The sequence below is a fragment of the Penicillium digitatum genome, chromosome 4, assembly GCF_016767815.1.
Source record: "Penicillium digitatum chromosome 4, complete sequence".
NCBI classification, from domain to species: domain Eukaryota; kingdom Fungi; phylum Ascomycota; class Eurotiomycetes; order Eurotiales; family Aspergillaceae; genus Penicillium; species Penicillium digitatum.
Genome location: NC_089387.1, coordinates 2602268 through 2625825, shown reverse-complemented (window position 1 = coordinate 2625825; position 23558 = coordinate 2602268). Strand labels below are relative to the sequence as shown.

The 23558-nt window shown below is 50.1% G+C and overlaps 11 protein-coding genes across 11 annotated transcripts; 6 read left to right on the top strand and 5 right to left on the bottom strand.

The window, feature by feature from the left end:
• Positions 1–608: 608 nt before the first annotated feature.
• On the top strand, positions 609–1164 carry Pdw03_0879 (Dimeric alpha-beta barrel; the record flags this gene model as incomplete). The annotated part of the gene is made up of 3 exons (XM_066099743.1): positions 609–665; positions 815–927; positions 1014–1164. 3 exons carry the CDS (start codon positions 609–611, stop codon positions 1162–1164), a joined length of 321 nt encoding a protein of 106 aa, XP_065957470.1.
• Positions 1165–2538: 1374 nt separating this feature from the next.
• Pdw03_0878 (General substrate transporter) lies at positions 2539–4177 on the top strand (the record flags this gene model as incomplete). Its single annotated transcript, XM_066099742.1, has 3 exons — positions 2539–2695; positions 2765–3475; positions 3543–4177. The coding sequence occupies 3 exons, from the start codon at positions 2539–2541 to the stop codon at positions 4175–4177; spliced, it is 1503 nt and encodes a 500-aa protein (XP_065957469.1).
• A 531-nt stretch (positions 4178–4708) lies between these two features.
• On the top strand, positions 4709–5296 carry Pdw03_0877 (glutamyl-tRNA synthetase; the record flags this gene model as incomplete). The annotated part of the gene is made up of 1 exon (XM_014679121.1): positions 4709–5296. The coding sequence occupies one exon, from the start codon at positions 4709–4711 to the stop codon at positions 5294–5296; it is 588 nt and encodes a 195-aa protein (XP_014534607.1).
• Positions 5297–5640: 344 nt separating this feature from the next.
• Pdw03_0876 (Calcium transporter, putative) lies at positions 5641–6694 on the bottom strand (the record flags this gene model as incomplete). The annotated part of the gene is made up of 3 exons (XM_014679120.2): positions 5641–6154; positions 6209–6569; positions 6631–6694. 3 exons carry the CDS (start codon positions 6692–6694, stop codon positions 5641–5643), a joined length of 939 nt encoding a protein of 312 aa, XP_014534606.2.
• A 2558-nt stretch (positions 6695–9252) lies between these two features.
• Pdw03_0875 (D111/G-patch) lies at positions 9253–11559 on the bottom strand (the record flags this gene model as incomplete). The annotated part of the gene is made up of 1 exon (XM_014679119.1): positions 9253–11559. One exon carries the CDS (start codon positions 11557–11559, stop codon positions 9253–9255), a length of 2307 nt encoding a protein of 768 aa, XP_014534605.1.
• Positions 11560–11874: 315 nt separating this feature from the next.
• Positions 11875–12770, top strand: Pdw03_0874 (Superoxide dismutase; the record flags this gene model as incomplete). Its single annotated transcript, XM_014679118.1, has 4 exons — positions 11875–11998; positions 12092–12498; positions 12564–12631; positions 12683–12770. The coding sequence occupies 4 exons, from the start codon at positions 11875–11877 to the stop codon at positions 12768–12770; spliced, it is 687 nt and encodes a 228-aa protein (XP_014534604.1).
• A 271-nt stretch (positions 12771–13041) lies between these two features.
• Positions 13042–14487, top strand: Pdw03_0873 (F-box domain protein; the record flags this gene model as incomplete). The annotated part of the gene is made up of 1 exon (XM_014679117.1): positions 13042–14487. The coding sequence occupies one exon, from the start codon at positions 13042–13044 to the stop codon at positions 14485–14487; it is 1446 nt and encodes a 481-aa protein (XP_014534603.1).
• Positions 14488–15021: 534 nt separating this feature from the next.
• Positions 15022–15844, top strand: Pdw03_0872 (Zinc finger, C2H2; the record flags this gene model as incomplete). Its single annotated transcript, XM_014679116.2, has 6 exons — positions 15022–15182; positions 15247–15319; positions 15387–15497; positions 15553–15610; positions 15673–15775; positions 15835–15844. The coding sequence occupies 6 exons, from the start codon at positions 15022–15024 to the stop codon at positions 15842–15844; spliced, it is 516 nt and encodes a 171-aa protein (XP_014534602.2).
• A 395-nt stretch (positions 15845–16239) lies between these two features.
• Pdw03_0871 (GINS complex) lies at positions 16240–19347 on the bottom strand (the record flags this gene model as incomplete). The annotated part of the gene is made up of 5 exons (XM_066099741.1): positions 16240–17891; positions 17955–18615; positions 18667–18920; positions 18991–19140; positions 19230–19347. 5 exons carry the CDS (start codon positions 19345–19347, stop codon positions 16240–16242), a joined length of 2835 nt encoding a protein of 944 aa, XP_065957468.1.
• Positions 19348–20588: 1241 nt separating this feature from the next.
• Pdw03_0870 (DNA replication complex GINS protein psf3) lies at positions 20589–21488 on the bottom strand (the record flags this gene model as incomplete). The annotated part of the gene is made up of 6 exons (XM_014679114.1): positions 20589–20656; positions 20736–20844; positions 20912–21101; positions 21187–21245; positions 21307–21375; positions 21447–21488. 6 exons carry the CDS (start codon positions 21486–21488, stop codon positions 20589–20591), a joined length of 537 nt encoding a protein of 178 aa, XP_014534600.1.
• A 1013-nt stretch (positions 21489–22501) lies between these two features.
• On the bottom strand, positions 22502–23305 carry Pdw03_0869 (DJ-1 domain, InhA-type; the record flags this gene model as incomplete). The annotated part of the gene is made up of 2 exons (XM_014679113.1): positions 22502–23157; positions 23212–23305. The coding sequence occupies 2 exons, from the start codon at positions 23303–23305 to the stop codon at positions 22502–22504; spliced, it is 750 nt and encodes a 249-aa protein (XP_014534599.1).
• Between the last annotated feature and the right edge of the window lie 253 nt (positions 23306–23558).

Below are 23558 nucleotides of genomic sequence, written 5' to 3'. Positions count from 1 at the left end.
CTTCAATGTCAGGGGAAATAGTGTGCTTCCAGGACCCACCCAAATTGACACTGCACAGAAAGCCTTTGGGATCACCAAAAAACATGCGAGACTCGGATGTTCTGATTCTTGTTCTGATCTTCTGGCCTAGATGGTTAGCAGGCTCAGTTGACCTCTGGAATATATCCAAATTACCCATTTCCTTTAGAAAATCAGATGACTGTTGAATGGCGAATCCCAACAAACGGACCTTTTCTGTTTAGTCAACATATCCGTTGAAACTCTCCGGTTGGTTTTAGTCCAAGAGTTCGACATCCCTGACGGATCCCATCAATTGTCGTGCTGTATATTTGTGTGATACGACAGAATTGCAAACAAGGCTGTATAATCAGACTGACCCCAGCGAAGTAAATCTGTCTTCCAGATACCAAATTAACTTAAGCGCTAAGGTTTCGGCAATGCCGAACACCATCCCCCTCTCTGGGGTTCCCGGCGCTTTGCGGAAATGGGATTACTAATGTGACCGTAGCTTATCAGCGTATAGGGTCTATAAAGTGTGTCAACACCTTGACTTCTTATATGTGTTTTCTTTCTAATTGACTCTGTACGCTCAAGTCCCCACACTCAAAATGTCCGTTATCAACCAGATTGCCATTCTCACAGCTAAGCCAGAGGCGCTTGACGAAGTAAGTCAAATCATTAACAGGTCCCGGTTAACTAGGCCTATGATCTTTCTGGTCATAGTCTTTGCTGTTCTCAGTAGGAGTGGCTTTCTTCTTCCCCTGTAACTTGATCTTTTTGGACTGACGAACTTGGTGTCGTGTCCTACCTATAGCTCGTGGCTGAACTAGCCAATATTACCCGCAATGTGCACGAGCATGAGCCCGAGACCCTAGTGTACTATGCCTACTCTATTGCGCAAACAAATGAAGTCATAGTAGTTGAGAGGTACCTCCACGCCCCGTCCTTTGTTTTCTCTTCCTACAGCTTCACCATATCTATGCCAGGTCACTTTCTAACTGCTTTCTTTCCAGATACGCAAACCAGGCCGCATTGGACAAACATCGTGCCGCACCTTACTTTCAGGAACTCATTAAAAGGGCCCCAGCCCTATTGGCGAAACCGTTGGAGCTTAAGGTTGGCACACACTTGCTTCCAAACTCTGCCCAAGTCGCCCGCCTATGATCTGCGATAATTATAGAATGTCGGTCTCTGATACATCACGTCTCACGTCCTGTGTTTCAACATTTTGGATTGGTGTCTTGTGCGCTAGTGTGACTCAGCTCCATACAACACCAACAGAATCAAATGTGTTTCTCAGCCCTCTACTCTAAGATATCATTCGATGTAAATTAACCAAGAGTGCAACGCCTGGTTTTACCAAACGTCGTTTTGGATGTGTTCTAGAAACAGGAAAAGAACGAATGACCACTCCATGTAAGCCCTGCAGTACCTATGACTCTTTGCGTGGACGGTAAACTACTAAATTCTGACCTTTGTAGGGTTGAACCTCCCTCACAGACACTTGTCTCCAAATATATAGACATAGAGGCATATAGATACAATTCAACGACCCAGAAAACGATACGTACTCCGAATGGTTTCCAAGTAAAGGAAGATAAGTGTGGGAATTGATACTGGATTCCAGCTCGAAATTGGTTCCGAAGAACGCTTAACATTTTCCGAACTTTCAACGAGAGGAAACCTATTTCCGTGACCGTCAATCCTGTCTGTGATATCTGGAGCGCTTCAATAGCAACCCTGAGGGGGAGGCCATAAGCCACCGGGATACCCTGGTAAGTTCTCCGATTGGTGCCATACGGCTGTCCATGTCAGAACTCAATAACATCATTCCACGCCGTGGTGCCTTTCTGATTCATAGACTCGCTCCTTGATCAGACTTTCCAAATATCAAGTGACGAAGTAAGGGCAGAGGAGCTACACCGAGATGGCTCACAACCCTCAGAAAGAAAAGGAAATGAAATCCCGTTAGTCCCATACAAGGTCTACGGATGAGCTTTTCCTTACAGCGTTTCCCCAGAGACAAATTCCTGCATGAGGGTGATTCGATCTATCACGAATCCAAGCATCAAGGGAATCCATACGGAGGCTATAGCTCCTAATCCAAAGTTAAAGTCGGGCAACTGAGGAAACGATCCTCGTGGCCAAAAGGTGAGGGGAGGGAGCTATGAGAGCTACGAGCATTCCTGGTCCATACGAGCTACCCCATGAAGCTCCCCTTCCAATCGCGATCTCAAAACAGGCATGTTGACAAGCGTGTCACATCCGAGCTCTTGGGCCTGAACGAACTGAGGAAAAGTGTCCGGTGATCGGATCATTTGACTTCTCTCCCTTCATTCCTACTCCTTAGCTACAGCTGTAACCTCGAACGGAGAGCTCGGGTCCTGGATAATGATGAGGAATGTTGGGGCGGATGGTCATTCGGAGGTTTTACTTACCAATTGATCGCAACTGTTTAAATAAAAGAGCTTGACAGCTCGGAGCTCAAGGTTTCGGAACGATCATCCACGAGACGGTCTTTGCAGCAACTCGCCAAACATGGCGTCCAAGGTCTTGCAGAACAACACCAACAGCAGCTGGATGAAGGATCCAGGGCTGCGGAAACTAAATCTGGGGATCGGCTTTATGTTATCTGCATCGGCTACCGCTGGATATTGTGCTAGTATGATCAATGGTCTCCTGGTGCTTCCTGAATGTAAGGATCTCTATATCTCCATGCTATAGCTGGGAACACTACGCTAACCAACCAAATAAAAATTTGCAGTTACAAACTTCTTGGAAGGTCTTGACACAAATGCGAGGGGACTGATCATCGCAGCTGTCTCGCTGGGGTCCTTTTGCTCATTTATCCCCGGATCTTACATTGCCGACAATCTGGGGCGGAGGATCTGCGTTCTCATCGGCTCCTCGCTGGTCATCATCGCCTCAATTATTCAAGTCGCGACAAACAACAATTGGGTTTTCTTCAGTGCCCGTGTTCTGGCTGGAATGGGAGTTGGAGTCTCCCAAACTGCCGCGCCGTTGCTTATCACGGAATCGACACATCCACGCCAGCGACAGGCCTTCACTGGTCTATACAATGCACTGTGGTTCATCGGATCAATTACATCGGCTGCCATTGGGTTTGCTGGACTCACAATTGTAGGGAGCTGGTCATGGAAGCTCCCTTGCCTAACGCAGGTGTTTTATCCGGTCCTTCAATTGATAGGGCTTTGCTTTGTTCCCGAGAGCCCTAGATGGTTGGTCTCTCGGGGTAGGAAAGAGGAAGGCATGGCTATCTTAGCAAGATACCATGCCAATGGGGATGAAAACGACGAACTTGTTCAGGATGAATTCTATCAGATTTGCAAGAGCATCAACGCGGAGTCCGATAAGAGCTGCCGACGCTGGAGCACTTTCCTCGCAACCCGGAGCAACTTGCATCGTCTATCGATTTGTGTGATGTTGGGATTCATGCAAGAATGGTCTGGAAGTGGTATGAACAACACCAAGCCCTCTTTTTCTTCCCAGCCGGATTTCTAACCAAGGTTCTCCCCCCTCAGGTGTGGTATCATATTATCTAGCACCAATTCTAGAATCCGTCGGTATTTATCATGCATCTCACCAGGCCGCCATCAATATAAGCTTACAGGTGTGGAACCTGGCATTTGCGGTCGGCGGAGCAATGGCTGCAGACCGATATGGACGACGAAAACTCTGGCTAATCGCATCACTGTTGATGTTCATCTATCTATCCGCCGCGACGACCATGTCGGGTCTATTCCAAGAGCTTCAGGTGCTGGAGGCTGGCATTGCGGTGGTTCCCATGCTTTTTCTCTTTTGTAGCGCTTACGATATGGCATACATGCCCTTATTCATTGCATACCCAGCTGAAATCCTGCCCTTCCAACTTCGCGCCAAGGGTCTTGCCATTACACTGACCACCGACTCAATGGCTTGCTTCTTCAATCAGTTTATAAACCCGATAGCATTGGCGGCAATTCACTGGAGGTACTTTACGGTGTATCTGGCTTGTCTTGTGATTTTCGGGGTGACGATCTACTTCCTCTTCCCGGAGACGAAGGGTCTATCTCTGGAAGAAGTGGCACGAATCTTTGAAAAGGAGAAGACTTATCAGGTGGAGACGCCTGCTGATGTGTCGCAAGAGCTGCTCGTGTTCCAGAAGACTAGCACCTGATCGTGATTGTGGTTGTGTATTTTTTTTTTTTTTTTTGGTTGCTATTGCGTGTTATAATTACAACAGTATTCGGTCCCAAAACTGTTTCCTCGCAGGCTCATCCCCACAAACTGAAGACTGATGTTGTCTAGATGTCTTTGCTGTTCAAAGTTCACGTGGAAGAGCAAATCCTAGAGATATCTACAGTAGCTCTACCATGGTCTTGTGGGGTCGATTGAAATTTGATGCTCCTACTAGAAGCGACATGACAGTCATGATGACTAGCTTAGGGTCCTTGCTAAAATGAAGCCTTTGCCTATGTGTATGTAGTTGTCTGTGGATTGTATACACATCAAGTAGAAACGTCCAATCATCAGCCACGCTGCCCCATCCCTGGACTAGCGCCCTTTCTTATCCCAAATCCGCATGTCGATCGACTCAAGATAGCTCTCAAGTGCGACCAAGTCCGATTGATTCCTACTCTCACCAAATCAAAATTGAAGCGGACCTACCACTCACCTTATTCATCTTATCCGACTTGGTAAAAAAAAAATGTCCAAATTTGAAACAGCCCTCGAGCGCATCGACGCAGCGCACGCCGACGACCCCCGCGAAGCCCAAACCGCCACCGGTCCAGTCCCATACGAACTGCACTACGCACAAAAGATGACTAGCTACCTCTCAACCTTGAACCCATCCGCATCAGAGCTTCTGCGCCTCGCAATCCGCGCCCAACACCTGCGCCGCTGGGAAGTGCCGCGGGACAGCTACCCCGCCACGAAGATCGGGTATCACTCGTGGCGGGCGGGACTGCAGAGACGACAGGCTGCGCTGGCCGAGCAGATCTGTGTTGAGAGCGGATATTCAGCCGAGGAGGCGGCGAGGGTTGGTGCGCTGGTGCGTAAGGCGGATCTTAAGCAGGGAGATGCTGATACCCAGACTCTGGAGGATGTTGCTTGTCTTGTCTTTTTGGATGATCAGTTTGATAGGTTTGAGGCGGAGCTTGCGGACGAGGAGAAAATAGTTGACATTTTGAGGAAGACTTGGAGGAAGATGTCGGAGCGGGGGAGGGAGGAGGCTTTGAAGATTCAGTTGTCGGATCAGGCGAAGAAGTTGGTTGGGATTGCGTTGAGTGGGTGATTCATCAGGTTGGACTTTCGGGGATTCATGATTTTTATATATATATACCCACCTTTCTAAGGTTACCAGTACACATGCCTTTGGATCTGAGAGTGAGGATCATGTAATGTGATATCGTCAACGTGAAATGAATTATGCTTCGTAAAATGTGTATAATAAAGGCTGTTTGGCAGCTTTTTTTCCCCGAAACGCCCATTGACAGACCCAAAGCCGAGTCAGATCAGAATGAAAAACAGTGAGAGTAGAGAACGCGAAAACTCTGGCTGCTGCAATGCATGAACGCTCAATGCAACGTGAACATCATCAGTCCCATCATCATCATCATCACCACCACCACCAGGCTGTCAAGTACTGGTGCTGCCCATATCAATGAACTGCACCAATCCAATCGCCGCACCAGCAGCGACACCTCCCACACAACACATCTGCACTCCGCCCCAGATCGCAGCCGTCACATTGGCCCGACCAGACCAGCCGCGCACCACACAGGTCTTCACATACCCAAACACAAGCAAGGTAATTGCCATCACACAAATACTCCAGTAAAGCGCAACATTAACGTGCTCGACAATGAAGTACGGGATAAGTGGAATAAACCCTCCGATGAAATAGCCCAGCGCCAGCGTGATGGCCGAAGTCCACGCCTGGTTACCGTCAGGGGCCATCTCTCGATGGTGGAAAGCAAGCAGGAACTCAAGGAGACGATCTTCAGACGCATGCAAGTCGCGCGTGATATCTGCAACCGCCGAGTCCGAGAGCCCGTACGGGGAAAAGGTCTCGCGCACCATGGCGCGAGTCTCTTGCGAGTCCGTTCGGATGAGTTGCTGTGTTTCACGGACTGTTGTTTGATATGATTCACTGGTGTTTGTTAGTACTTGTGCTGGTTTTATGGCCGTATGTGGATCAACTTACGCTTCGCTCTTGGCACCGACGTATCCGCCAAGTCCCATGGAGATGGCTCCCGCGGCCAGCTCGGCGAGTCCACCCAGCACAACCACTTTGGTGTTTCCGAGTGCGGATAGACCCGCGCTCAGGGCGAATGGCACTGTCAGCCCGTCTGAGAGGCCGAGGATGGCATCTGAGACGATGCGTGGGTTAATGCGTGCGCGCGTGCTGTTGCTGTTGCTGTTGCTGGTAATTGTTGTTGCTGAGTCATCCGGGCTGTTGCACCGTCCGAAAGTGTCGTAGGAACGGCGGCTTTGGGACTCAAGGTCTTGATCCGAGTCTCCACGGATGGTATCATTATCATCACTGTGGGTAAGGAGGCGCTTGCCTGGAGTTGACTTGTAAGTAAATTATCTCCAGTTTTCATGGATTTTCTTTTCTCTACTCACCCGAGTGCATTTCGTTGGATTCCCTTGTGGGGAAAAGCTTCTGTTTGATGAAGAGGAATGCCATAATGCTAATCCGACACTGCTACCAAAGTTTGCTTTTGGATTTTTCCAGGGCACGATGTATAGCAGAAGTTCAGCACGCAAGTACAAGCTGGAGGGAGAAGATGAGTTGATCAAGGCAAGACTGGAATTGCACTTTTTTTGGGTTTCAGTAGACGAATTCAGAATGGAGGTCCAAGTCTTGGACAAATATCAACAAAGACTATGAAACGAAGAATGAAGAGAAGAAAATTTAATTCTTCTACAATGATCGGCCGCGTCTCACCCCTTTTAACATCCAGTCCCACCGTCTCTCGTCAGTCTCCGTAATCCAGGCGCCTTCGAAAAAAAAATCCCCCCCCCCCAATAAAAACGCACATGCAAACTAAACAAAGGATGGAGGTTTGTTCGCCAAGGAGGGGCCCCAGACCAATCACAGAGCTCTTAAATGTCAGCTCTAACGGTCAGATGAAGGTCTAGAAGCTGCAAGGAATGAGACTTGTCCACTTTGATGAGCTTTGATGAGAACATGGCAACGAGTGATTTCAAATCCAACCGATGTGATTGGTAAAAACATGTGATGACCTTTGCAGCTGATGCGATTGGCTGCGGGTGATGCTCCGCATTCCCGTGGGTCCGTTCCAATGTTGGGGATCTAGAGATCCACTAGGCTGCTCAGAGGGTTCTGATTGGCTATACCGTTCCGGATCGCTCTCCTGAATGTTAACTCCGACATGCGAAATTGGACAGATCATCTTACACACCTCGGGCTTTCGGAGTTCGGGAAATTCATGCAGTGGATTATCCCCGATTTGCCGACAAGAACGAATATCCCGAGACTTTAAATCCGATCGGCATTAGATACGCCTTTGGGAAGTATAGTGAAGAAGGTGGATTTTTGCCTGTCAACCACCACTTGACACTCCTCGGTTAATATCTAGTTCTCATTCAAGGCCCAGAGACCTTGTTGGTATTTGACAACGCTCACTAGAAACCTCGATGGGGCCCAGCCTAGAGCTGTTCTTCTGCGGTTATTCGGATGGAACAGGATGAGAATTCAATTCAATCTATCAGGCCGTGGAGGTACATGACGTGCCCACTCGCCGATTTTGATGGTTAGGTCCGATATTCGAGACCTTCTCCGAGTTGACAAATTGAAATTTAGTGTGGAAAACAGATGGTTTGATGCTTGCATGCTCGGTGCCCCAAGGCTTCTATACTTGGATCCAATTCGATCATCTTCCGTCTCATGGATCGCCTTAAAACCATTCTTGAATATGCAAGTACTTTGGAGATATTGGAAGGCGTGTTTCGTCAATCCCTCTGAGCAGACTGATGAGACCCTATGTAGGATGTCAATTCCTATTGGAAGTAAAGCTCCCCACTGCCCACCGACATGGAGGCTGGTTACACTCCAGTGATAGCATGAGGCCACGTCGTAGCACAGACTGCATGTAAGTATTAACAAATAAGATCCCCCGAAGGAAGTTGACATTGCTCTACTTGGGCAGATATGATGTCGTTTTGATGAATTAGGAAAGGTCGACGGAACTCCACGATGCATTCATGAGTGTGTCACATGCTTCATTGTTGGAATCGATGATTTTGGGCCATTTGGCCGTCATTATCGATGTGGACTTTTCTTTGAACAACCTCTTCTCTCATTCCTCGCGCGTTACCACGCTTTATTGGTGTAGCACCTGGCCAGCATATGAGACGACTTGCAGAAGAAGTTCCATCGTTACTTGAAGCTATCCGAACGGATGGGCGTAGAGAGAAACTTCCGATTCTGAAAACCCAAAGCTCAAATTCTACAACAATCTCTCCAACCGACTTTTCACGGTTTGGTTCTTAGTCCCCGTGTCCTTAATAGGATCCCCTGCTTCACTTTGTGATTTATTGAGTATGCCACAACTGCAACACGACTATCACGACCGGCAAGCTGGATGATGCTTGCAAACACGCCAACAGCCTCAAGGCCAGACAGGTTGAGAGATTTTGTGGGGTACAGAGATCAACGGGGATTTTGAGAAAAAAAAAAAAATCCAAGCCCACACATTGCCTAGGAAATTGAGACCAATGCGAGATGTTTTGTAAAACAGTTGCTTACCACTATGTATGAGGTCCATAGGTTGCATCAAGATAAATCCAAAGACAAGAGAAGAAAGCGTAGGCGACCTGATCCCACAAACACTGTCCTATTTCCCTAAATTCTTGGAGACCGATTAGAATGCCTTTAGCATAGAACACCTGGATAGTAAGCTTTAACCCAGTAAACCACGACATCTTTGACTGGGGAATACCCTTTCGTCTTACCCTCACAGGGGACATCATGTAGTACATCGTGAGATCTAGGTAGCTTACTCCTGCTTGAACGTCTGGTTGTACCGCGGACAGACGGCCAAGTACGTAGCTTGGTTTAAATACCAAAGGGCGCCCTGCAATGTGCACCAGAACACATGGGCCTGTTGCCATCCTCGCTCAGGGCAAAGATTGGATATCTAGAATAGGTACGGAGCAAGGTGTACACATTTGTTCAATTCTACTGTCCACTTAGTGCACATGAAAATGAGCGAACATTACTTATCGGCCCTCCGCACGCTCTACCAGCTGATCCTCCAATCCCATTGGCTCCCAGATCTCCTTCGCCTTTTTGTTTTGCACCCAAACGACATCTCCTTGGACAAAGGCCACGACTCCACCCTTGCCTGTAGCACTGGCCGTGATACGGAATAGCGGCTGTCCGTTTTGTGGATGAGCCTCGCGCAAGGGTAGCATGATGAGTCCCTGCTCCAAGCACCAACCCTCCAGTATGTCCTTGAACGCAACTTCTTCCACGACTGGTGCCTTAACCAGGGGTTTGGGAGCAGCCGCTGCCGCCACCTTATCTTCCCGGGTAGGAAGCGCCGCTCGTACCGTAGTTGGGCGTGGGAGTTCGGCAGCGGCACGGTCGCCTAGCTGCAGGGCAAGGTCCATAGTTTGCAAACCCTTGTTCCATTCCTCGTCGATAATGGTAAGCTCGTTGACCTCCGCCGGAATCTGAGTGCGCCACCAAGAGAACCAAGCTCCGACCTCTTCGTAGTTGGGATCGTTGGTGAGCCAGATGTAGAGAATCTCGTGCCATTTGGGGAAGAAATCAGAGACTAGCAATAATCCTATGACATTCGGCTGGAAGAATACCTTCCAGCATAAGACATCCTTCAGCGCTGTGAGATCTTGGTCCTGCGGGTTCACGGTGAACTCTTCGCGAAGATGGCGCGCAAGACGTGGCAGCAAATGGTTGCGTAGGCATACATCGAATTCGGATCCTAGTGCATCCCGCCAGATCTCAATGCGATCAACCAAGCCTTTGCGTAGACTCCATGTGTCGAGTACCGAGCGGAACTTTCTCTTCGCGTCAGACATGAGACCAGTGGGCTGTTTCGGGTTTGTGTGTCGTTCATCCAAGTATTGAAGCCAAGTGAAAAGCCACCAGGGGAACTTTCCATCCTGCTCGGAGCCGGCATGTCGTCGGCTAGCTCGAGGTTTCCAATTTTTGAGGGCCAGGCCCACCTTGGGAATGACCAATTGGTCGAGAACGTTTGCATACACAAATGGCGGTACAATCGCCTTCCAGGCCACGACCAGCGCGGTTGCCTTAGACGGATCGTAGACGTCCCAATCATTCAGGAGCGCTGAGCGCACTCGTGGGAGCCATAGGGTATAGATCATCGTTTCGTAAGGTGAAGTGGAGGCCCGTTTTCGGGGCTCATCTAACTCGTTCGTGCGAGACAGAAGAGGCTGAAGACGGGTGAGATTGGAAACGAGGAACGTGGGATCTTGAAGAGGTTCCCATTCCTCCATGGCCTGGCGGAATAACGGATGTAGAGCCGCGACTGCGGTCTCTGGGAGTCGGTGCTTATCAACAGCATCCCGATATTTGATTTCCATATCTTCAAGCTTATTCGTCAACTCATCAACTTTGGCCGTGACGCTCTCGTCGTTTTCAAAGATGTCTAATTCTTCCACTGCGGCGATAAGGCCTGTAAGGTGATTGATCCGGGATTGATATGCATCCAGTTCGTCCACGACCTGAGCCTCTTCAAGTTCAATGTATTGTTTTCTCTCTTTCAGCCCCTTCCATTCATCCGCAAAAGCTTCCAGGTCATTCCGAGCTCGCTGGGCTATCTTTAACGCTTCCCCTTCCTCTTGACTGACGAATTGTTTTGTGGACATCAGGCCAGCAGTGGAAGTGAGAACACGCTGCTCTTTGCCGGTAGCGTCGACAAGTGATTTGAGGACATTCGGAACTTCCAGTCCTTCCATATCGTCTTCAATTTCACGCGCTGTGCGGAACTTAGGCTTCGCACGCTGGATTGGTGTACCTGTGCCGCTTCGACCTTGTGCCTTGCGCTCTTCCTTCTTCTTTCGCCGCCGTTGCCGTTCGTCCTCGGAGCTGTCTTCGAGAATCTCGCCCTTCTGTGCAGCTGCTCGTCGCTCTTCCTCGCGAGTCTTTTTTGACTTCTCACTCACTGCGCCCAAGCCTGCACCCTGGGGCCGTGCTTGTACCTCAATCGGGTTGACAATACCTTGGCCAGTAGTTCCGAGACCTTGTCCTTCCTTGTAGCCCATCTTTGCCATCATGCGCGCGGCAAAACTGTTGGCTCCTCCCCCTCCACCGCCACCTCCTATGCCTTTCCCACCTCGTGATGATCCTCCGCCTCGAGGGTTGGCCATGTTGTTTCGGTTATTGTAGGCCCCGCTACCTAGTCCACCCATAGTGGGGGGTGTCACAGAGCGAGAGGCGGCTCTGGCAAACCCCCGAAAGCCGGTAGTCGGGCGCGTGTTTTCTTCATCGGAGCTCATGTCAGCGACCTTGCGCTTCTGCCCAGAAAACGAAGGCGACGCCATCTTTTCAAGAGTTCATTGGCAAATTTCGGCCAAATCAACTGTCCCCTTGATTTTCAGCAAAATGCAAAATTAAGCAAACTGTATCTTAGAAGATTGTAGTCGCAGTCGAGAGCTCATGAAATTCACGTGGGGATCCGGAGCGGAATAACCGAGATCCGGAAAGACGGAAAGACGAAAACAAGATGACGTTAGGGTCGGTTACTTCATAGCTCGGCTGCCACTTTTTTTTCCTTTTGAGTTCATTCATCTCTCTTAATTGGTGCCCTCTTTATTCTTTTTCACCGCATATTAATCCTCAGCGCACAAATACTCACAATGGCTGCTCTTCTTAGCAACTCGGCCCGCGTTGCCCTTCGCTCGGGAGCTTCGGCCACCTCCAAGGCCGGAGCCGCGGGCTTGACCTTTGCCCGCGGCAAGGCCACCCTCCCCGACCTTTCCTGTAAGTTGGGTGCTTTGGTACCCACTGGAGCTTTTAGAGAGGCCATATCTACAGACTGAGAGTAAATGACATTAGACTAACCTATATAACAAGACGACTATGGCGCCCTTGAGCCCTCCATTTCCGGCAAGATCATGGAGCTTCACCACAAGAACCACCACAACACATATGTGACCAGCTACAACAACGCCCTTGAGCAGCTGCAGGAAGCCCAGGCCAAGGGAGACATCGCTGCTCAGATCGCCCTCAAGCCCGCTGTCAACTTCCACGGTGGTGGCCACCTTAACCACACTCTCTTCTGGGAGAACCTTGCCCCCAAGAGTGCTGGCGGTGGTGAGCCCCCTTCTGGTGCTCTGGCACAAGCCATTGACTCCACCTACGGTGGCTTCGGCGAGTTCCAGTCCAAGATGAACGCTGCTTTGGCTAGCATCCAGGGCAGTGGCTGGGCTTGGCTCGTCAAGGACAAGCAGACCGGCCAGATCGGCATCCGCACTTACGCCGTAAGTTGTGATTGGCGATGACCCGTTTTTCATGTGGATTGTTCTAGTCACTAACCCTTTACCAGAATCAGGACCCTGTCGTCGGCCAGTTCGAGCCTCTGCTCGGCATTGACGCTTGGGAGCACGCTTACTAGTAAGAATCCTTGGTTTGGTCATCCACTGCCCATGCTAATTGTTTCTCTAGCCTCCAATACCAAAACCGCAAGGTCGAATATTTCTCCGCCATCTGGGATGTCATCAACTGGAAGGCAGCCGAGAAGCGCTTCGCTTAAACAACCCCTATTTGGTTTGTAAATGCTGCTATGATATCTTGCGCTTAATTACCCCTGTATTGTAGCATGTGTTTTTCAATATAATCAATAGTTTGATGCTGTAAGATGATCCTTTTAAGCTATTTCTTGTTCCTCTCGATTGTCAACCAATGTGGTTTGACCGGACCGGGCGGACCGCGTAGTGCGGAAGATCACCGCAAGCATCCGAAACACAAGACCCTGATGTTCTCCATCAGGGCCTCGAACACTTACACTCATTGGTAACTCCATTATGTCGGCAGAAAGCCCTGGCCAGAAAAATGGCTTCAAAACGTTCATCTCCAACGCATTGCGTCCCAAGAAATCCCGCCAAACCCTCCGCAAAGGCAGCAGATCGACCTCAGACCTACGGCTGGCTGCGCACCCCAGTGTCGAGGAAGCCCCCCCAATGCCAGAGCTAGCTCCATTGCACGCCCATAGACTCAAATATAGGGAATTGCACGAGCAAGTGGACTCACAACTTGGTGAGCGCAGGGACTACACAGAAATCATCCATACGCTAGGCACACTCGACGTCAATGAAACCAGCGCTGCCAACTACGAGCACAATGAACGTCGACCCCGAGGGGAGGGCGACATCGCAAGTCTCTCACCAAAGCTATGGGCACACATAGCAGGGTACCTGAATCCCACCGAAGCAGCAAGCCTCGCAATCACCAGCATCACATTATACCGAACACTGGGCCAAAGATACCTCCTGGCTCTAGACCACCCAGACAACCACATCCACAAAATCAACTTCCTTTCCGGCCTAGATATCTCTCTCCCGCACCACCTCCTTTGCTTCCCTTGCGTCCAATATCATAGACGTACACAAGAAGGAACAGAACGCCTCCGTCCAACCCACGTCCTAAACCCGCTCTTCAACTGCCCAAACTCAACAAATGCCGTGAACCCTCCAGCTCGCCACCGTATAACCCACGGCCGCAGCCTGCCCTTCACATTCGTACAACTAGCCATGCGCGCCCACCGCTTCGGCCCCAGCTACGGGCTGGCCCCAGACGCGCTCGGTCGACGCTGGCAGCGCGACAACTGGTCGCACACATCGCGCTTCCACATCCACGCAGGCAGGCTTCTAATGCGCGTCACCAGCCAGACCTTTGCGGCGCCGGCTCTCACGCCGTCCGCGCAGCGCATGCTGCTCTACTCGCGCGATGACTACTGTCCGTACTTTAGCGTGTGCGCGCACTGGCGCGACGGCGAATTGATGCCGGCGTGTAAGTGTGCGCTGGAGCATATTCCGCGGCCGCGGAGCACTGGCGGGTTGCAGGGGCTCGAGCATCGGGTCAAGGACCGCATTGCGGGACAGACGTTTGATCCGAATGCGCTGACGACTCTGTGTGGGTTTTGTCGGCCGATGCGGAGGTGTCCTGAGTGTCCGACTGAGTATCTGATTGAGGTTAAGTTGAGTGAGGATCAGGTGGATCGCAGGTTCAAGCAGTGTATTGTTGTGACGCGGTGGACTGATCTTGGAGATGGGACTACGCCTGGCGGGATTGAGTGGGAGGCTGTCAATGGGAAGACGGATGAGTATAATTCCTTTGAGCACTATGCTAAGCGTGGAATTGCGAGTATCTTTGAGGCGGCTTTTACGGCGGATACGCTTCCTGGCCAACGGGTTGTTTCGCTGAATCCGAAGAAGAAGACGCGTGGGGAGGAGGGGAATCAGTGGTATTAGGCTTTGGGCTGAGATTAATATTTTATCATATAGATAGGGCATTCTTTGGGGGTTGAATGCTTTGATTTACTGTACAATAAGGCTGTTTGGGCGTTTTGGAAATTGAAGAACTGGAGTTGGGAACAAAACTGCCTGGAGCTTGGAGTTGTCTGAATTTGATATTGATCTTATACAATCGAGTGACATTGCAAGCTATGCTCTTCCCACAAGGAGGTTGTCCAGAACTAGCATGTCCCAGGCATGAATATCAACTCCAGAGGTCAATTCAAACCTCGTCGGTTTGTTAGAGAGCTAGGCTCCCTCTTACATACGACGTGCTTCCTTCACACTCGTCAATACTACCAGGTCATATTATTCCCATCGATAATGTCACATTGCGACATTGAACAACACATCACGTCCATTGACAGCCCTGCTGCCTGCTCTTCGGGTGATAGCAATATATCCTCTCTACTTCCCCCGCTTCCTCTCTTGATCTCTTCTACCACCACATCAAGACAACCTACTCAACTCGCACCAGCGATATCCGCCGTGATGTCCACTTCCCAAGCTCTCAGCGCTGAGGATAATCCCGACCCTGGCCCCGATCCTAGCACTGTCACTGACACTGGCAATAGCGCTGGCACTGGCACTGGCTCCACGCCCCAGTGCAGCTACTGGAGAGCACGTGGTTCCAACGAGCCCCCGATTTTCGCGTAAGTGTCGAGATCATTTCACCATTGATCCTAGCCATGTAAGCTGACGATTGAATTATATCAGCACACCCACCAAATTTCTTTGTGACTGCCCAAACCACCGCGTGTGGCAGTGGCCCCTCGGGCATGCCGAGCTGGTGCGTACTCTATTCCAAACCGATAACCCGTCCTGGGCTCGAAACTCACGTGTGCTGCATTATATAGATAATTGCCCCCTGCGCATTCAGATGTCCCTACTGTAGGGAATTCAACAAGGTCAATCGGACAAGGCTGATGGCCTCAAACCTCCGTCGCCACATCACCAAGACGCACATTGTAAGATGAATCTCAGATCTTCCTGATTGATGGATGCTTTACTAATGTCGACTAGGAGGGGGCCCCTTTTGTGTTTGGCACTCTTGTTGTCGCGCCGGGAATGCAAAGAAGAGGTTCGTAAGCTGGCTATCGAGGGTTTGAAACGTTTCATCTTTTAAGTGATCCACCTCCACAGCAGCGACGAGAACCATCGATTTGACCCGCCAGAGTCGGGGTTTTTCGAGTCGTGAGGACTCGTCAAGACACAACGAACGTGGGAATGGAAGGAGGGAAGACAGGTTTTGTGCCCATTGCGTTAGTATTAAATGGGTAGTCTCGCTAATAACACACTGCCTAGATACATATGATGGGATAATTTCACACCGTGCTTGCTTCTGATACAACCAAGTGATTTGTAAGATAGCATACTGAACGATGTAACACATTTTAGATTGACCCTGCCAGCAGGATTGATATCAAAAACTGACAAAATGGCTGAAGCCTAGAGTCGTGAATCGCATATGTCAATAAAAGCAAAAAGATAGGATGAAATGCAGAGAGATCATAGTACACAATGCGTTCAAGTGTTTCTGAGGAGTGAACAATAATAGCAAAAGCAATGCAGCCATGCTACTGTGTATACAAGATTGGGTATCATATGGTACAGAAGGGGAGAAGAACAAGCAGGGTGAAGGCAAAGAGAGACGAAGTAAAGAAAATAGAGAAAGGGGAGTGAGGCCTCAATGACTGTCTCTGGAGAAGCTCAACTCCTGCGAGCACGACGACCCATATATCGAGGTCGTCTCGCATGGTCATCTGCATGAACAGCCATCTCGAACTGAGGTCGGGCATGAGCCTCCATGGAGTCCGGCGTGTCGCCACGGGGGATCCCAAGTCCCTGAGGAGTTTCGTACGCTAGACGCGAAGAAGCGCGATTCTCTTTCTGCGTGGTGTCAGTGGACTTCTCCGTCCCAGAAAGAGACACTGAATCAGAGCGTTTGCTCTTCATCCAGCCGAAGATGCCCAGTGAACTGCGCCTCTTGTGTTCAACTTCCATGCCATGAGATGTGAAGGGGCGTCCTGACACTGCTGCAGAGCTGGTTTGGTCGGCAAGTGTTGACGTTGTCGACGATTGCCCGAATCCTCGTGGCCTGGAGGCCGAGAGCGATTCTTCATTATGGATTAAGGGGTTGGATGAGTAAAAGTCGTTTGGGACGGTGATTGTTTGGGACATGGGTCTTCGAGAGGCGCCGCCCATTGTCCTGGTTTTGGGGATTACCGGGGATGGGGCGCCGTCTTCGTGGTCGTCTTTGAAGCCTTTTGGAGCTGGAAGGCCTGGTAATCGACGGGCATTGTTGGTTGAGCGATTGAAAAATGGGGGTATGAAGCTGAGGCGTCGACGGGGTTCAGGGTTGGCTTCAGGTTTGGGCTTTGACGGGGCGAGGTCGAAGGGTTGTTCTAGGATGTCTAGAGTGGTCATGTCAAGAGTTGGAATACTGGGGACCCCGGGCTCGCTTGGATCCGAAGCAACACTGCTGTCGTCGTGGAATATAGCAGGGCGGGTGGCATTGCGTGGTGACTGCTCTGCCTGTTGAATTTCGTCGCAGGTCTCACGCGGCTTGGGCTTGCGAGACCGTGGACCCTGCTTTGCAGCGGCAACCCAGTCTTGAGGTGTGAGCGGTGAGGAAGAGTCACGATCACGGGTGTGCGGCTCTGGGGTCATAGCCTTGGTTGGGCTACGGACACGTTTAATTGTTGGGGTCGATGCTTGGCTGGCATTTGCATGGTATAAATCCCTAAATGACTCAATAGAAGGGTTGTTGGGGCTTCCGGGCCCGAGAAGTGCGCTGGCTTTCGAGGAAACGGTGGGGAAGGGGGGCAACATAGTACGCGACTCGTCAGCTGTGACTCCTAGGCGCGGAGTATCACTGCAGTTGGCTTGCATGCTGTCATCAACCTCACTGCCATTGAAGCTATAGCAACTGGCCATCGCTTCCGCGGAACATGGGCGGTTAACTCGCCTGTCAGGGAAAAACAAATCCTGCTCGGTCTGTAGACTCTTTTGTGCTGCAACGCTCCTATTCGACACATTCGACCCATCCGATCGGTTTGCACCGGTAGCATACGCCGTACTCATAGTATCAGGAGTGGGAGGAAACATGAGCCCTCCGAAAAGAGATGCATCCAGACGTCCGCGCCCACGCGGCTTAGGAGCATACAAGTCTGGTGCATAGTCGGGAATGCTGTCCTTGGTGGCATCAGATGATGCTCGGTTTCTCCGTCTCGTGATGATAGTCTGGTTCACGTCTTCGCGGGACTGAATCCACCGATCAATCTGGTCTTCTTTGCTGTCTTCCCGCCTGCTGGGGGCAGCATAGCTATCCAAGCTGCCTGAGGTCGATGAAGATCTCCGAACTGGAATCTCGAGCTGATCAAAATCTTGCCACCTCGTAGGCGTGTCGAACGGATTCAGCTCACTGCATTCACTCAGCACGCTCAGTCTGGGAGACTCGGGGTCCATACCCTCGGTGGTCGTGTGGAAGCTCTCCGATTTTGAAAGTTCAGTCCTTGCAGAGCGTGACTGAGCTTCTTCTTCGGGAACATAAAGGCTTCGCAACGTGGCAGTACTCTTGTTATCCGCTCGTAGGAAGGAGGGTGCTTTCGAGAGTTTGCGTCGCTCAGACGATGCCTGGTGCTGAGCAACGCTCAAGACACCTGAATTTCGCTTGGAAGAGGTTCTTTCCGGGATCTCAATCATGGTCTGGGATTTCGGCGCAAATGCCTCGGAGCCATCGGCGGTTATCGGGCGTGACACAGACAGCCTGGAGGTCCGGTCGCCATTCTCCAGCATGTCAATTTTCGATTCTAATTGGCAGATGAGCTCGACGGCTTCGGTAACAGCCACGTCTCGCTTGTCAAGGTCAATGCGGAGTTGCTCGTTGGATTCACGCAGGATCTGGTTGTCTTTCTCGGTGGTTCGGAGTTCTTTCACTTCTGTAACCAAATCGTCCATGTGCGCCAGTTGTTCTTCCATCTCCGCCATCCGTTCCAGCTTCTTTTCCAGCATAGCAATCTGCTGTGTGCGGTGGAAAATCTCGAGCTTCAAATCGAAATTGAGCTTGTTCATCTTGGAGACATACTTCAAACACATTAGATCGGGCTCATGGGTGTTCCATCCTCCTGAACTCACTTGGTCCATTTCCCGCATCCCCATCTCTTTCGGTTTCCTCTGACCGGCGGAGAAGACGTCGTTCGCTTTATGTGCCTTTTCCGACGCAGTCTCCCCCTGCGTTCGCGTGGTTTCAGGAGTTGGGGGAGAAGAATCTTTGTAGTCCTCTAATATGGTTCCTCGGGAGCTTCGGTGGGCGCGTTCTTCTTTCAGCAAACCCTGCAAGAGAGCCGAGGCAGGGTTCACCAGTGTAGGGGTGCCTGGTTCAGGGGTATCTGCGCCCCAAATAATCAGTCACTTATGCTCTAGAGCCCATCCGACGTTGCCGGTAATCGGAAGCCATACCAGATGAGCGGATTGGCGTCCTTGTGCCATGGTGGGTAGGTGATTGGTCTCTCAGCCACGAGGCCTCTGCACTCAGTCGAGGCGGAGTAAACATCCTGGTTCGGCCCTTGACGCGGGAAAGTGATGGGTGCTGTAGACGGTCTGGCAATTCTTGGGGAAGAAGCAAAGTCAGCTTTCATTCAGTGACCCTGAGATCGGAAACTCAATTCAAGAACGTGTAGAATTGAGAGATCACGTACTTGGTGAGTGGTCTTCAGAAGAAACGCTGCGTTTAGGTGTAGTCCTGGGATCATATACGGAGTACGGTGAAGCAGGCTGACCAGCGGCCGAGCTCCTTCTTGGGGGTTTCTCATCCATAATGGCTGCTGGCAGGATGTTTACCGAATACGCATAATTGACGTGCCGCAAAAAGCCCCCGGTTTCCCTGTTCGGAGCCACACTGCAGTATCCGGATCAATTAGTGGACACCGCGGTAAGAATTTCCTGCACTAATTCACCAGCCGCATCGGAGGATTAATGGATGGATCCAGGTGAATTGATTTCGATTGGATAGGCGGGTTGGATGGTGGTGGGTAACACGCTGGCGCGATGCGAGGGATGCAGATGTGTTGCAGGTGGGGAGCAATCAGAGGCTAGGTCGAACCTGTGGAGTGCAAGGTAGGATTGTAGAGCCAATAGACCCGAATCAAGGCATAGAGGGGTTATTTACAACCTCAAAAGTCAAGGGAGAAAGATCAGGACAAGTCAAAAGAAGCGAGGGTGATCAAATGAATTATGATGAGTCTCTAATAGGGAAAAAAAAGGGTGTAGTCACCAGCCCCACTTATGTAGATGTTCTTTGTTTTGAAGGACAGTTTGTCATAATACATTAGGAATGAAAGAATGGAAGAATGGAAGAAACATCCGCAAAGATGGTATTCAAATGTAAATGATCTTATTTTGTATACGCCCTATCTTTCATTTCAATCTCCCTTCGAGGCTAGATTCCATGGACTCCTTAGCACGACGATCAATTCGCTATCGACGGTAACTCTGTTTCTTGACAGTCACACCAATCGGATCGGAGCCGTGGGGCAGTCAGCCCTTACGCGGGGTTTCTCCTTTGGTGACTGAAGTGTTGCGGAGTTCCATGATTAGGGAGATGAGATAGGAATATATATAAAACATATCTCCATTAATCATGTCGATACAATCAGTCTGTAGAACCTTCATAGAACAGAAAAACCAAAAAAAAAATTTCTATAAATTCCTAGGTTCTGAAAAAAAAAACCCCTCCCCAAGAAAAAGCCGAGACAAAAAAAAAGGGTGGGGATTATCAACCTAGTCCATATCCTTGAAAGTCGAGATCTCAACATTAAGATGTTGGGCATCTGTCAGAATTTTTTTTTTAATTTCTTCGTTTAAAATGGCAGTTCAAGAGTCTGAAAAGAAATTGAATACCGTAAGAATAAAATAAAGTCAGACCAAGCCAAAATCCTGTGCTACGTCACACGAAGCCTATCGGATGGAAGAATCACATAGTCGCATTAAATGTATCATAACCTTCATAAGCGAGCGCAGCTCAGAGCCCACGAGAAATGCCGAGTCACAAAAAAGGATTACTTACGTTTCGCCTCTCCAGACCAGATCCGCATCTCCTTGGCCCGATCATGAGCAGCGCGGAACACTATCGAACCAAATCTGTTAGTGACATGCTCCTCAACCCACACTCCAGGACCTCCAAAACAGGGACTATCAGAGCATACATTGTCGCTCAGTCTCATCCAGACCGCGAAGGAAATCAACCCCGCCACCAATTGTACCGCGCGAGTTGTGCGCGTGGTCAGCGATCTCTGCTGCGCGTTTCTTGAATGCCTGACACCTCGTTAGTCCCAACTCGGCCAATCACCGGTCTTCAGCCGCGGGGATCAGAGACACCTACATCTCCGAGAACATCCACCATCTCTTCTTCCTCGAAGAGTTCGAGGATCCGCTCACTCAGGTTGTAGAAATGCGGTGCTAACGCGCGCAAGTCAAGCGTGCGGGGATCTGCCTTCAACGCATTCATCACCCGCTCCGAAAGCGCCTCGGGCATGTCAAGCGTAACCAGACGGGACGTTCCGAGACGTGCTCTGGAATGACCACAGAGAGCACGTTAGCAACATTTCAAATTGCATGGCTGGTTCTCCGAGGAGACTGAGCTGGGTGGGACCTTACCCGATCGAGAGCATTTCACCTAGCCATATGGGAAGATCGATCCGGGTTCCAGCTTTGATCTGTGCATAGGTCAGGAACAGGTGGAGCTGGGCGATTAAAAAAAGTAGAGCATTTCCTCACATCTTCACCTGCATTTCCCTCTAGAATACCGAGGCCGGGTACTTCGAGCTCAAAGGTACACGGCAGTTTCTGGATCCAATGTTAGCACTTGTTCATCTCTGACAGTTGACGGCGAGGGCATGTAGTCGCACTGAACTCACCTGTGCATCAGTCAAGATGGAGTCAATATCATAGTAAGACATAATGCCACGTTGGAATTTTCATGTTCTGTTGATCGCAAGTGAGATTGAGGCGCGTCGATGGCGGCGCGCGGTCACGTGCCACGCGAGGCATGGGAAATTGATGGAGATACCGATAACCTCCATTACAACTCCTAGGGGTTATGAGCTCAGGGATCTCCCCTTCCTTTCTGCCATCGAAGAGTCATGATGAATAAACTATGACTCGACAGACCGGGGGGGGGGGGGGGGGGGGGGGGGGGGACCAGGTAATCAAACAATCCTCAGACCGTCACCTCCCGAAGCGCATCTCATACTCTGCGACGTGATAACCAGTCATCACACAAGCTAGTTTTTCTCTGAACATCTCAGAAGGATCAAGAAAACCTCTTTAAAGTGAAAGAAGCCAACGCACTATTGAGTATCGGACCCGCCCTGGGAATTTCAGGCTCAGTCGCTAACCCCAGGCACAAGATATCACATATTTTATGTACCCTACGTAGCACGGACGCATGCACGCCACAGCGTCTCGGCGCGATATTTATATAGGTAGGGTGATTGTTTGATTACAATGTTCATCAAGGGGGTTTCACTCGGCGGCATCAGAAAAGTTGACCTACGTGCAGCTCCTCTTTCAATGGACTTCGACTAGTTTCGGTACTTATCATGTTTGAGGATTCTGTTGATGCTGGTAAACTTACACTACGGGAGTTCAAAAAATGTAAAATATGATTACTAGGTATGATCTCAGTGAGTGATGAATAGCACAAATTAAATGGATCGGATTTGTTGGTTGTTCCCGTACAAGAAGATAGCTTCTAATTGCTCTGCTTTTCTGATCCGAGTAGACGAACAATGCCATGCGACACAAGCCGATGATTGAGCATGCAGCTGGCCTAGAAATAGCTTTCTCAATTCGCGATACTGCGGAAAGTCAACCAATCGTATCTCCTTGCGATGGTCTAGACTTCCTTTCCTATCAAAATTTCAACCAAGATGGAGACCCTCCAGATGTAGACAAAAACATAGTAGCTGACTCAAAGCCCATAAAGTTCAGCAAACGGGTCGTGAGTAGGGTCCTTATGTCGAGTATATTCCATGCTATCCGAGATCTTCCTTGCCAACTCGCTTCCATAGACCTCTTCAATCCAAGCAAATGTAACATCAATACCAGCGCTAACCCCGGAGGAGGACCAAATTTTGCCATCAATGACCCATCTCGCACGAGGAACCCAATCAACATCCACCCTCAAGCTTGTGATCTCAGCCCAGGCCATCTTGTTCGTCGTGGCTCGTTTCCCATCCAGAACCCCAGCTCGAGCCGCAAGCCCGGCGCCAGTACACACTGTGATGAGATAGCCCAGCTGGGGATATACGTTCCGGACGTAGGAGATTGCTTCCTCGATTGCTGGACTCGAGCCGCGTGTGCCCAGGCCACCAGGGATGAAAAGCAGATCTAGAGACGGTGCTGTTGCGAAGGTGTGGGTTGGCACCACACTTTGGCCTATGGCATTGGCGGATGCTGGCGACTTCGTTGTCACTGGCTCCAAGGTTGAGGATATGAGTGCCAACGTCACGCTGTGGCTCCATGACAGGACGTTCATGCAGTCCACTGGGCCAAATACATCCAAGGCTTGGAAGCCTGGGAATAGCACTATGCCCACGCGGAGAGGGGCAGGTTTACCCTGAGATTCTGGATACTCAATCTGTTAATATGTGTTGTACATCCTGGAAGTGAGGGTCATACCAGACATGTCGTTTGCGGTTTCACTGCTGTTAGAAATGATGTATAAGCCGTCCTGTCTCTCGTTTAAGTAGTAATTTCCTCCGTCAGGATTCATGTTAAAACGGGCGATGTGGTCTTTATGCACACGGCAACGTGTTGGAATGACCTAGCCACAGCCTTGCGTCGATTTTGAGCAGATTAGCACGTAAGCCGGAATGGTTCCGTTTTTTGAAAAGCGGGAACGTGTCAAAGCAGTATTGAATAATTCGAAAGAGCCAAAACAAAACAGTCTTAATGGAGAAGCTGCTTGATACTTAGATGGTTGATATCTGATATCCCGATGCCAACGACGGCAGGTCAAAGTAACA